The 13,422-nt window shown below is 49.7% G+C and overlaps 1 protein-coding gene and 1 long non-coding RNA gene across 2 annotated transcripts in view; one reads left to right on the forward strand and one right to left on the reverse strand.

The window, feature by feature from the left end:
- LOC124278749 (inositol 1,4,5-trisphosphate receptor type 1-like) overlaps positions 1-13,422 on the forward strand; it is a 217,190-nt gene that overhangs the window by 190,548 nt on the left and 13,220 nt on the right. Inside the window, 6 exon segments of the mRNA XM_046714513.1 lie at positions 4,431-4,601; positions 4,752-4,916; positions 8,883-9,081; positions 10,353-10,451; positions 11,957-12,108; positions 12,968-13,133. Coding sequence (XP_046570469.1) covers positions 4,431-4,601; positions 4,752-4,916; positions 8,883-9,081; positions 10,353-10,451; positions 11,957-12,108; positions 12,968-13,133 — 952 coding nt within the window.
- LOC124278750 lies at positions 177-4,508 on the reverse strand. Its single transcript, XR_006899172.1, has 3 exons — positions 4,422-4,508; positions 1,414-1,419; positions 177-187 (listed from the first exon to the last, which is right to left on the reverse strand). It is a non-coding gene; the product is annotated as an uncharacterized LOC124278750 (long non-coding RNA).

Raw genomic sequence — 13,422 nt, forward strand, 5'->3', positions numbered from 1 at the left:
ACGCGTGTACGGACCCTACGAGGAGGTCTGCGGGCAGCGATGCAGCAGGTGCGGTGGTGGTCCATGAGGCCTACCTCTCCCTCGATACAGAGGTCGGCCCTGGAGGCGGAGGGGCATGCTGGCGGCGTGTCGCGCGTGTCGTGCTACTCCGTCAGCTGTCGGAAGTTCAGGCTCACCTGCGGCGACTCTTTGCGGTCTGCTGCGTCGGCGGTGATGTCGCGCAGTCATGGGGATCGCGCAGGCTGTGGCTGTCGGCGTCTAGGTACTTTCGGCAGCAACACAGCAGACCTTGCTGGCTCTCCCTTTCCGTCTGGGGCGACCCTCTTTCCGGGGCACAGCAGGTCATCACGGGAGGCTGCGCTGCAGCTACCTCCTTCAAGGATTCTAAGGCCTTGTTGGAGCACCCGCGGTGTCTCGCCCCAGCGCTCCGTGCCACCTTCCTCCGCCGGGGTGCAGCCTACACCCGAGTCTGCCGGCTGGCCGGCCGCTTGGTAGGGGTAGGCGGAGGAGTAGGTCGCCAAGGGTAGGGGCAAGGAGCAGTCCTCGACTAGCTCCCAGCCTTTTCACGGGCGGGGAGGTCTGCCCCGACCTCCCGTTAACCCAACAGGCTGCCGCTCAAGCCGTGTGTCACACCCAGTCAGCTCCGCTACTAGGGTCCACGCACGCGCTCCTACCCCATATCCCAGTGGGAGGCCGCCTCTCTCTATTCCTGCCGGAATGGGAGAAGGCTACCAACAACGCAGGTGCTGGCCACGGTCAGCATAGGCCATCTCCCACTGTGGGCGAAGTCCGCCCGACTTCACCGGCATCTGGCGCACTCCGGTGCCGTCATGCCAAGCCAGAGCGGACATATTGCGCTTGACGAAGTTCAGGCTCTGCTGGACAAGTCCGCCAATCGGCGCATTCCACCGGGAGAGGAACAGGCGGGATTTTACTCCACGTACTTCCTCGTCCCGAAGAAAGACGGCGGGTTCCGTCCGATTCTCAACCTCAAGGGGTTGAATCGCATGCTCGAAGTACCATCCTTCAAGATGGAGACACTGCGCTCGGTGATCTCATCTGTTCAGCCCGGCGATTGGCTCACGTCAATCGACCTAAAGGATGCGTATCTGCATGTACCCATACATCCCTCGTTCAAGCAGTACCTCCGGTTCTCTTCACGACGGGATGTATTACCAATCAGGGTGCTCCCCTTCGGCATATCGACTGCCCCAAGGGTGTTCACCAAGCTCATGTTAGTCCCAGCTACCCTAGCTGCTTTCGCAAGGAAGGCGTTGTTACCCTTACCTAGGCGACTGGTTGCTCGGAGCACTAACACAGCCAGCGAGTCAAGATGCTACTCACACAGTGATAGACATTCTAACTTCGACTGGGGTGGATCATCAACCTCAAGAAATCCGACCTGGTACCCACCCAGGACTTGGTTTTTCTTGGGCGATTCAAAGCGAACAAGGATCTCGTTTCCTTGTCGCCCGACCGGGTCACCAGAGTTCGGAGATGGTATCTTCATTCCTCTCCCAGCCCCAGGCACCAGCACGGACTTGGCTCCGTCTACTGGAGCCATATGGCGGCGACGATCTCTGTAGTGTGGCGGTAGCGGTTGAGATCGTCCCATACAGCAAGCTTTGGCTGGGCTGTGGACTCACCGCGGAGGATCTGGGCGCAGTCTCACAGTCCCAGTGGTTGACACCTCACCTTCAGTGGTGGACAAATGTCGGGGAATCTCACCAGGGGTTCCCCTTGGAAATCCCGGCGCCAGCTCTCACAGTTCAGACAGATCGTCCCTCACGGGCTGGGGCGTTCTGGGCAGTCTGTCGGCTTCGGACTCTGGTCGAAGCGAAGCTCACCTTCACATCAGCGTGTTGGAGCTGAGAGCTGTGCGGTTGGTATTGGCTTCAGAGAGCATGTCCGTGGCCAGGTAGTCCGTCTTCAGTTAGACAACCAGGCGGCCATGTCGTACATCCTGAAGCAGGGAGGCCGCGGTGTCCCCAGCGCTCCTCCGGGGCGTGGGACTTTCTCCTCTGGGCGACCAGTACGATTGTCAGGTACTCCCTGTTTATCTCCGGGGCTGGAGAGCGTCGCGAGCAGATCGCGCTCTCGCCCGGATCCTGGCCCGCTGCGAGTGGATGCTTTCGACAGGCAGATATTCACAGTAATCTCCCAGTTATGCGGGTCGTTCGAGGTGGATCTGTTTTGCGTCGGCGGGGCGCATCAGACACCCGATGTTCTGCTCTCGGATACCGGACCAGAGGCGTTGGCTGCCGGCCTTCCTGCTGGATTGGACGGGCAAAGTGCTCTGGGCGTTCCGCCCGTTACCACTCATTCCCGTGTCCTTTCACAGCTGTCCACCCAGCCAGCTCGGCTACTTGTGCTACTGGCACCGCTTTGGCGTCACAGAGCTGGTTTCGGTAATTCTCAGGTTTCTGGCTCAGCCTCCTGTTCTATTACCTTTGCGACCGGACATTCTCACTCAGAGCGGGCGCCCACCCAAATCCACGGATTCAGTGGGTGGCTTGGCCTCTGTCAGGTCTAACCTCGAGGCACGCGAATTCCTGCAGCAGTTGCAGACACAATTCTGGCTTCGGTGGGATTCGACAAGCGTTCAGTATGAGGATAGGTGGTCCCGCTATGCGGCTGGTGTTCAGATAGGGGCATTGCAGATCCCTTTTCTGCGGATTTAGTCCGGTATTGGAGTTTTTGCAAGCTCGTTTGGAAGAAGGCCTGGCGGCCGACCATTAAGTGGCTACTCCACCGCTATTTCCACTTTTCACACCCCTGTCGATGGTGCTCTTCTGGGGCAGCACCCTCTCGTCTGGCGCTTTCTAGCTGGCGGAACGGATTCGACCTGCTCTCAGGCGAACCAGTCCACCTTGGGATTTGTCGATCGTGCTTTCGATTGGCTGTCGGTCCCACTTTCTCACACCTATCGGCTATTTCCATTCAGTTGTTGACCTGGAAAGCTGTGTTTCTGGTGGCGGTAACATCTGGTCGAAGAGTCGGCGATATACATGCTATGTCGTCCGACCGGCGCTGACTGTGTTTCACACGGATCGTGTCAGCATTAAGCCTCCCAGATACTTACCGACCGAAGGTCGATCCGCTTTCCATGTGACAGCTCCTATCGAACTTCCTACTCTTACCCAGCCTTCCACATCGGGGACCACTCCTCTGAGCACTCACCCGTTGGATGTCCGTGAAGACGCTCAAAGTCTATATCAAGCGAGCGCGGGGATCCGTGCGGGTACCCAGCTGTTCTGTTGTTACGATGGCGGGAAGGCTGGTCTGCCAGCGAGCAAGCAAACTTTGTCTGGCTGGCTTGTTTCGTGTATTTGTGCGCTTATCAGGCTAAGGGCAAGCCTCCCCTGAGGGGTTGAAGGCTCACTTTCGGTCAGGGCAGTAGCAGCATCAAAAGCTTTTGCAGCGGCACTCCCCATTGAAGAGATCTGCTCTGCCGCTATTTGGAGCCGGCCAAGCACTTTTATCGCCATTATCAGCTCGATACACATTCAGCAATCGTCGCGAGCTTTGGTCGTACCGTTCTCTCCAGTGGACAGTGTCCTGCCACCCTGACCAAGTGAGTCTTGGTTTATTGGTTTGTGTTGGCGCTCCTGTACAATGATTCCATTATTGACATGTCTGCTCACGAGCACTCAGAGAACCTGTACCCCTTTTCGATTCTCTAAGGAGTTACGATATCGTTAGTGAGTGGTATTTTTGTTTTCCCCTCACGGTGCTCTCCGCGAAGAAGCCACTTAGTGGGTCGGATTTCACTGACATTAAGCACTCGTGCAATGTCTCATTATGCTAGAGGTCGTCTTTGAGCACAAATCCTCCCTGTCAGTTCCCTCCCATAATGCCTCTCGAGGAGGCGAAACTGGGTCAGTGACAGGTGAGTGTTATGGCGTCTGTTCAATTTTTTTCCATGATCCGATCGCTATATTTTGTGTGTGCTTGGACAGAATTCCCTCCTCCCTGGCCTCCGGTCTTTGGGAGTCTGTGTTTATGCATAATATGTACCCCAAGGACGATCTCTCTGAAAAGAATTTTCCAAACCTGCAGAGGTTTTCAATTCTTTGAAGAGAGTAGATCCTTGGGGTAGAACCCACCACCTCCCGCAATTCTGTTCACTGATGAGAATTCAGCAGAAGGAATGATGATACGGGTCTAGGAGCCTACCCAGTTGGTGCGCATGCGCTAAGGGAGGTAACTCCGTGAGGTAGGGTCCGTATAATAAGTAAAAGAGTTTATTTATTGTACAATCTTTTTATTCAAAAAACATTGATACAACTGTCACAGGACATTTTACAGCCGGAAAATGCATAATATGTACCCCAAGGACGACTCTCTTCAAAGAATTGAAAACCTCTGCAGGTTTGGAAAAGTTTGCAGTACTGGTCAAACCAAACTCACTCAATTTGTACATTTCAGAGTTGGATCCACGTCTGTCTGGGCTGGTATGGACAGCCATGTTGGTGTCTCTTGCCATCGTGATCACAATCCCCCGACCTGCTGGTATACGTACTCTCATCGTCTCTACAATACTTCGCCTCATCTTCTCAGTGGGTCTTGGACCAACACTGTGGCTACTCGGGGGCCTCAATGTGAGTCCATCCAACATTCTCACCCTCCACTGTTGTCTGCACATGTGTTGAAGTATAAAATCTGCTCAGTGCTACTCTGTCTTTGTCCTGAATGAACAGGATCCGTGTCTATCATCAGTACTGACTCTTCTGTATTCCATGTTACTGCAGGTTGTCAACAAGTTCATCTTCCTGATCAGCCTGATGGGCAACCGAGGAACATTCTCCAAGCCCATCAACGTGATTCTCACGGACTTTGAGTTCATGTACCACGTCCTCTACCTGCTGTTGTCAGTCCTGGGGCTGTGTGTGCACGAGTTCTTCTACAGTCTACTGGTCAGTGCCTCACAGGAAACTCTCATCAATAAAATACTGTTTAACAGGACACAAGATATGTACAATCTTTGAATGGCATTTAGAAGTGCAAGGGAGTGCGTGAGTTGGATTTTACACCGGTTTTTAGCAATATTCCAGCAATATCACAGCTGGGGACACAAGAAATCGGCTTCACATATTGTTCCCATGTGGGGAATCGAACCCGGGCCTTAGGCGTGATGAGTAAACGCTTTAACCACTTGGCTACCCCACCGCCCTATGAATGTGAGGAAAACTCACTTTAGTAGCGTTGCATATATGTTTTATATACCTGTTTTCCTCCCACAGCTCCAGGATGTTGTGTCCATATGTTTCACCTTCTTTCCCAGGGCTGCTGGGGTAACCTTGTGGTTAAAACATCCACTCATAACACCGAAGGTGCATGCTAGCCCACATGAGAACAATGTTTGGAGCCTATTCCTTGTGTCTCCCACCTTGATAATGGTGGAATTTTGCTAAAAGCTGCATAAAATTCAATTCACACAGCTGTAGGTTGCTGATACTTATGTTTTCCTTCCTGCCCCCAGCTGTAGGTTGCTGATACTCATGTTTTCCTTCCTGCCCCCAGCTGTAGGTTACTGATACTCATGTTTTCCTTCCTGCCCCCAGCTGTAGGTTGCTGATACTTATGTTTTCCTTCCTGCCCCAGCTGTAGGTTGCTGATACTTATGTTTTCCTTCCTGCCCCAGCTGTAGGTTGCTGATACTCATGTTTTCCTTCCTGCCCCCAGCTGTAGGTTACTGATACTCATGTTTTCCTTCCTGCCCCCAGCTGTAGGTTGCTGATACTTATGTTTTCCTTCCTGTCCCCAGCTGTAGGTTGCTGATACTCATGTTTTCCTTCCTGCCCCCAGCTGTAGGTTGCTGATACTTATGTTTTCCTTCCTGCCCCAGCTGTAGGTTGCTGATACTCATGTTTTCCTTCCTGCCCCCAGCTGTAGGTTACTGATACTCATGTTTTCCTTCCTGCCCCAGCTGTAGGTTGCTGATACTTATGTTTTCCTTCCTGTCCCCAGCTGTAGGTTGCTGATACTCATGTTTTCCTTCCTGTCCCCAGCTGTAGGTTGCTGATACTTATGTTTTCCTTCCTGCCCCCAGCTGTGGTTGCTGAGGTTGCTTGCTGATACTCATGTTTTCCTTCCTGCCCCAGCTGTAGGTTGCTGATACTTATGTTTTCCTTCCTGTCCCCAGCTGTAGGTTGCTGATACTTATGTTTTCCTTCCTGTCCCCAGCTGTAGGTTGCTGATACTTATGTTTTCCTTCCTGTCCCCAGCTGTAGGTTGCTGATACTCATGTTTTCCTTCCTGCCCCCAGCTGTAGGTTGCTGATACTCATGTTTTTCCTTCCTGCCCCCAGCTGTAGGTTGCTGATACTCATGTTTTCCTTCCTGCCCCCCAGCTGTAGGTTGCTGATACTCATGTTTTTCCTTCCTGCCCCCAGCTGTAGGTTGCTGATACTTATGTTTTCCTTCCTGTCCCCAGCTGTAGGTTGCTGATACTTATGTTTTCCTTCCTGTCCCCAGCTGTAGGTTGCTGATACTTATGTTTTCCTTCCTGTCCCCAGCTGTAGGTTGCTGATACTCATGTTTTCCTTCCCTGTCCCCAGCTGTAGGTTACTGATACTTATGTTTTCCTTCCTGTCCCCAGCTGTAGGTTGCTGATACTCATGTTTTCCTTCCTGTCCCCAGCTGTAGGTTGCTGATACTCATGTTTTCCTTCCTGTCCCCAGCTGTAGGTTGCTGATACTTATGTTTTCCTTCCTGTCCCCAGCTGTAGGTTGCTGATACTCATGTTTTCCTTCCTGTCCCCAGCTGTAGGTTGCTGATACTCATGTTTTCCTTCCTGTCCCCAGCTGTAGGTTGCTGATACTCATGTTTTCCTTCCTGTCCCCAGCTGTAGGTTGCTGATACTCATGTTTTCCTTCCTGTCCCCAGCTGTGATACTCATGTTTTCCTTCCTGTCCCCAGCTGTAGGTTGATACTCATGTTTTCCTTCCTGCCCCAGCTGTAGGTTACTGATACTCATGTTTTCCTTCCTGCCCCCAGCTGTAGGTTGCTGATACTCATGTTTTCCTTCCTGCCCCCAGCTGTAGGTTGCTGATACTTATGTTTTCCTTCCTGTCCCCAGCTGTAGGTTGCTGATACTCATGTTTTCCTTCCTGTCCCCAGCTGTAGGTTACTGATACTCATGTTTTCCTTCCTGCCCCCAGCTGTAGGTTGCTGATACTCATGTTTTCCTTCCTGCCCCCAGCTGTAGGTTGCTGATACTCATGTTTTCCTTCCTGCCCCCAGCTGTAGGTTGCTGATACTCATGTTTTCCTTCCTGCCCCCAGCTGTAGGTTACTGATACTCATGTTTTCCTTCCTGTCCCCAGCTGTAGGTTGCTGATACTCATGTTTTCCTTCCTGCCCCAGCTGTAGGTTGCTGATACTTATGTTTTCCTTCCTGCCCCCAGCTGTAGGTTGCTGATACTTATGTTTTCCTTCCTGCCCACAGCTGTAGGTTGCTGATACTCATGTTTTCCTACCTGCCCCCAGCTGTAGGTTGCTGATACTCATGTTTTCCTTCCTGCCCCCAGCTGTAGGTTGCTGATACTTATGTTTTCCTTCCTGCCCCCAGCTGTAAGTTGCTGATACTCATGTTTTCCTACCTGCCCCCAGCTGTAGGTTGCTGATACTCATGTTTTCCTACCTGCCCCCAGCTGTAGGTTGCTGATACTTATGTTTTCCTTCCTGCCCACAGCTGTAGGTTGCTGATACTCATGTTTTCCTACCTGCCCCCAGCTGTAGGTTGCTGATACTCATGTTTTCCTTCCTGCCCCCAGCTGTAGGTTGCTGATACTTATGTTTTCCTTCCTGCCCCCAGCTGTAAGTTGCTGATACTCATGTTTTCCTTCCTGCCCCGAGCTGTAGGTTGCTGAAAATCATGTTTTCCTTCCTGCCCCCAGCTGTAGGTTGCTGATACTCATGTTTTCCTTCCTGCCCACAGCTGTAGGTTGCTGATACTTATGTTTTCCTTCCTGTCCCCAGCTGTAGGTTGCTGATACTTATGTTTTCCTTCCTGCCCCCAGCTGTAGGTTGCTGATACTTATGTTTTCCTTCCTGTCCCCAGCTGTAGGTTGCTGATACTCATGTTTTCCTTCCTGCCCCCAGCTGTAGGTTGCTGATACTCATGTTTTCCTTCCTGTCCCCAGCTGTAGGTTGCTGATACTCATGTTTTCCTTCCTGCCCACAGCTGTAGGTTGCTGATACTTATGTTTTCCTTCCTGTCCCCAGCTGTAGGTTGCTGATACTTATGTTTTCCTTCCTGCCCCCAGCTGTAGGTTGCTGAAAATCATGTTTTCCTTCCTGCCCCCAGCTGTAGGTTGCTGATACTCATGTTTTCCTTCCTGCCCACAGCTGTAAGTTGCTGATACTTATGTTTTCCTTCCTGCCCCCAGCTGTAGGTTGCTGATACTTATGTTTTCCTTCCTGTCCCCAGCTGTAGGTTGCTGATACTCATGTTTTCCTTCCTGCCCCAGCTGTAGGTTGCTGATACTTATGTTTTCCTTCCTGTCCCCAGCTGTAGGTTGCTGATACTTATGTTTTCCTTCCTGTCCCCAGCTGTAGGTTGCTGATACTTATGTTTTCCTTCCTGTCCCCAGCTGTAGGTTGCTGATACTCATGTTTTCCTTCCTGTCCCCAGCTGTAGGTTACTGATACTCATGTTTTCCTTCCTGCCCCCAGCTGTAGGTTACTGATACTCATGTTTTCCTTCCTGCCCCCAGCTGTAGGTTACTGATACTCATGTTTTCCTTCCTGTCCCCAGCTGTAGGTTGCTGATACTCATGTTTTCCTTCCTGCCCCCAGCTGTAGGTTACTGATACTTATGTTTTCCTTCCTGCCCCCAGCTGTAGGTTGCTGATACTTATGTTTTCCTTCCTGTCCCCAGCTTCTAGATGTGGTGTATAGAGAGGAAACACTGCTGAATGTCATCAAGTCTGTCACACGCAACGGTCGCTCCATCGTGTTGACCGCAGTGCTGGCTGTCATCCTCATCTACCTCTTCTCCATCATCGCTTTCATCTTCTTCCGTGATGACTTCCTGATGGAGGTTGACCCCCTGACAACTGACGCTCCCCAGCTAGAAGGTAGCCATTGTAGTCAACCCTCTCTGGGGGTTACTAGACTAGATCCTTGTCCACTTCACATGACTCTAGTACCAAGGTGCTGTGTGATGATGTAACTGATATACTGTACAAAACAGTGCTACACACAACTCATCTATTGTTCTGACTGATGTACAGTCTGGAAGGTCTCCCACCTGCCTGGGTAGTGGTAGTTAGAAACTAGCCATTTGGAGTGATGAAGTTATCCAGTGTTGTCATGGTTACATGATGTGGCACAACTAGAAGCCCTAGCTATCTCAGATTACAGATATGTAAGGGTGAAATGGTACACTCTTACCACAATAGCGGCCGCCTAGCAAAGAAATGCATAGATTTTGACAAATTGATTCGATTTCTAGACATTTTAAGAAAAGGTTTAAAAAGGTTAATAACATGACGTATGAAAACTGACGTTTTGGATTGCATTACGGTATTGCATACCGAGGGCAAAATACCGCAGTTCTACTAATGCCGCGGTATACCGATTCACCCCTACAGATATGGTGCTTCTTTCACTTTACAAAAGACAGCTGTAAACATGTAAACAACTAGGTCTAAACTGGAGTAAAGTACAGTAGACACAAACACATACAGAACTCTATCTATCATGTTTTTTCAAATAGGAATCAATCATTGCCAGTTTAACCATAGGTGCTGCAATGTTTGACCCAACCAAAGGAAATAACCTATTGTATCAGGTAAAATAAATGTCGAACAGACTTTTGGAATGGACAACTGAAAGGCTGATGACCTTAGTCAGTGTTTACTCAGACTTAACTGTAAAAACTGTGTGTCAGATTAACAGTAGACAACATACAATTCGAGTTTCGTTCCCTAAGATCTAGCTGTATTACTGCCTCAGAGTGGGGTCGAGTCATTCGTTCATGTGATCTAGATAGGTCAACTTCACCATCTGACATGCTGATGAAAGGAACTAGCTCCAAAAGGCTGCAAGTACACACAGATTGTTAGTGAACTACTGGTTAGGCAAGTTGGGAGTTGACAGGGCTGGTTGAGATTTTGCCTGGTCTGAAATGTGGTGTGAAATCACCCTGCTTCTATTGTCCGACATATGTTCCTGATTTTATTGACATTTCTGTTAAGTATAAGCTAGGTTGTTATTTTACATAGTGATTCTGCCGTGTTGTCCCATCAGGAAGTGACCAGAACACCTATATGCATTTTGTCACTGATACTGAGACCTGAGTAACCTTTCCTGTTGTCGGACTTCATCTGATGTTGTGGTGTTGCAGATGTTAACGTCACAGTGCCCGAATCTACCTGTTCAGCAGGTGACAAGAACTGCACGTCGACGGGGTCCATTGTCAGCCAGCTGATCCAGGCAGGAAAAGGTAAGCTTTTCGTCTGTCTCCAGGACCTAGTGAACAGAGTGTCTGCCAGGAGGTGGAAGGTAGGACCTAGCTCTTGTCTAACTGTCTCCAGGACCTAGTGAACAGAGTGTCTGCCAGGAGGTGGAAGGTAGGGCCTAGTTTTTGTCTAGCTGTCTCCAGGACCTAGTGAGCAGAGTGTCCACCAGGAGGTGGAAGGTAGGACCTAGTTTTTGTCTACCTGTCTCCAGGACCTAGTGAACGGAGCGTCTGCCAGGAGGTGGAAGGTAGGACCTAGTTTTTGTCTAACTGTCTCCAGGACCTAGTGAACAGAGTGTCTGCCAGGAGGTGGAAGGTAGGACCTAGTTTTTGTCTACCTGTCTCCAGGACCTAGTGAAGAGAGTGTCTGCCAGGACGTGGAAGGTAGGACCTAGTTTTTGTCTAACTGTCTCCAGGACCTAGTGAACGGAGCGTCTCCCAGGAGGTGGAAGGTAGGACCTAGTTTTTGTCTGTCTCCAGGACCCAGTGTCTGTCTCCAGGACCTAGTGAACAGAGTGTCTGCCAGGAGGTGGAAGGTAGGGCCTAGTTTTTGTCTAGCTGTCTCCAGGACCTAGTGAGCAGAGTGTCCACCAGGAGGTGGAAGGTAGGGCCTAGTTTTTGTCTAGCTGTCTCCAGGACCTAGTGAACAGTGTGTCCACCAGGAGGTGGAAGGTATAGTAGGACCTAGTTTTTGTCTAACTGTCTCCAGGACCTAGTGAACGGAGCGTCTCCCAGGAGGTGGAAGGTAGGACCTAGTTTTTGTCTAACTGTCTCCAGGACCTAGTGAACAGAGCGTCTGCCAGGAGGTGGAAGGTAGGACCTAGTTTTTGTCTACCTGTCTCCAGGACCTAGTGAAGAGAGTGTCTCCCAGGAGGTGGAAGGTAGGACATAGTTTTTGTCTAACTGTCTCCAGGACCTAGTGAACGGAGCGTCTCCCAGGAGGTGGAAGGTAGGACCTAGTTTTTGTCTAACTGTCTCCAGGACGTAGTGAACAGAGCGTCTGCCAGGAGGTGGAAGGTAGGACCTAGTTTTTGTCTAACTGTCTCCAGGACCTAGTGAACAGAGCGTCTGCCAGGAGGTGGAAGGTAGGACCTAGTTTTTGTCTACCTGTCTCCAGGACCTAGTGAAGAGAGTGTCTGCCAGGAGGTGGAAGGTAGGACCTAGTTTTTGTCTAACTGTCTCCATGACCTAGTGAACAGAGCGTCTCCCAGGAGGTGGAAGATGATGCTTGTTGTTTCCCTGCCTGCCACAAATACTTGTCAGCCTAGTGTTGGTATACTGTGTCAAGTGACCACCTCTGTGGTGTAGTGGTTAGAGCTCACGGGTTCGATCCCCGACCGCGTCATACCAAAAGAGGTTAAAATATGGTACTTGTTGGTCCCTGCTTGGCGCTCGGCATTAATGGGTACAACAAGGACTGGTCAGCTCGGAGTCAGTATAATGTGTCTGAGTGGGGTATTCATGCTTCGCTGCGCTCTCTGCTTGAACAGATACACTGAGTGGAGCTGGAGACGGCGGCCTGGAGGAAGAAGGCAAACAGCGAACGTGCGACACTCTCATCATGTGCATCGTCACCTCTCTCAACGAGGGACTAAGGAATGGGGGAGGCATCGGTGACGTCCTCCGCAAACCCAGTAGCAAGGTATGAATGCAGGAACACATTGTGTTCAGTATTGCTCTGACACAAATTTCAAGTTTCTATAATCACCTACATGAACTCATTACAATGTCTCAGTTTGGTGCTAAATACAGTAGATCCATAGAGGACTGTGACCCTCAAGAAACATGTAATGATAAGCACCCATGCACCGCCATAGCTTCCTTTTGAGGCCGAGTCAAAATGGCCCGCTATAAATAACCATCCTATGAAATGACAAATTTCATCAAATGACATCCTGACGATTGACCAATCCCTAAGATAACCTGAGATTCTGAAGTGACTACGGTGGTGAATGAGTGCAGGGTGCTGCAACAGATCTGAGATATACCCTGGATAATGAACAGTGGACACAGGTAGTGATGTGGTTCTGTCAGTGCTTCCAACTGTTGAAACATGTGTCTGTCTTGTAGCGTTTATATCCTTGTTTCTTTTGAAGAAATTAAATACATGCAAGAAGAGAAACAAATGCTCCATAAATGAAATACAAAAGTTTTCATCCTTCCTGATATAAGAATGTCCATCTCTGATTGGTGCACGGCCATACACCACACAAACAGGGTATAAATCTTTGTGAGGGAGAATAAATCACTTATACCCCGCCCAATAGAAAAAGCATGCTTCCACGGCAGTCAATGAACCGTGAACCAAAGGGTTCAGATCGACTAGTCAGTACCATGTCAGTAAAATATAGGATTGTATTTCAGTTTGTTTTAATGTTATATTTTCAGTATGAGAGATTTAAACATTCGGTAAGATCAATTTGTTGTACCATTACCAGCTCAGTGGATAAAACCTCATCATAATGCTACAACTTACAATGTCTTTAATCCTTTGATGTCAGGAGCCGCTGTTTGTAGCAAGGATTGTCTACGATTTGCTCTTCTTCTTCATCGTCATCATTATCGTCCTTAACCTCATCTTTGGTGTCATCATCGACACCTTTGCCGATCTCAGAAGTGAAAAGCAGACAAAAGAGGAAGTCATCAAAAATACATGTTTCATTTGTGGTAAGTTCCTGTTCTTGCTCTTGTTCTTGGTCCTGTTGTCTTGTCAACAACCTCTGGGGATATTCATGGCTCGCACCTTGTTAGTGAATATAAGATTTTCTTTCAGTGAGAATTTTAATCAGGCGAAAGTTTGAAATGTCTTGAAGAATCTGCCAGCACTGACTGCTTTGCAGGAATCTGTTATGGATGACAATTGTTTGTGCATGTCAGTGAACCGGGTAGGACGTGTCTCACAGAGGTCTCATGACGGGGATATGTATAGAGCTAAAATAGGATGGTTTTGTCAACC

This window comes from Haliotis rubra, unplaced genomic scaffold, assembly GCF_003918875.1.
Source record: "Haliotis rubra isolate DU_JTF1 unplaced genomic scaffold, ASM391887v1 Scf241, whole genome shotgun sequence".
Lineage (NCBI taxonomy): Eukaryota > Metazoa > Mollusca > Gastropoda > Lepetellida > Haliotidae > Haliotis > Haliotis rubra.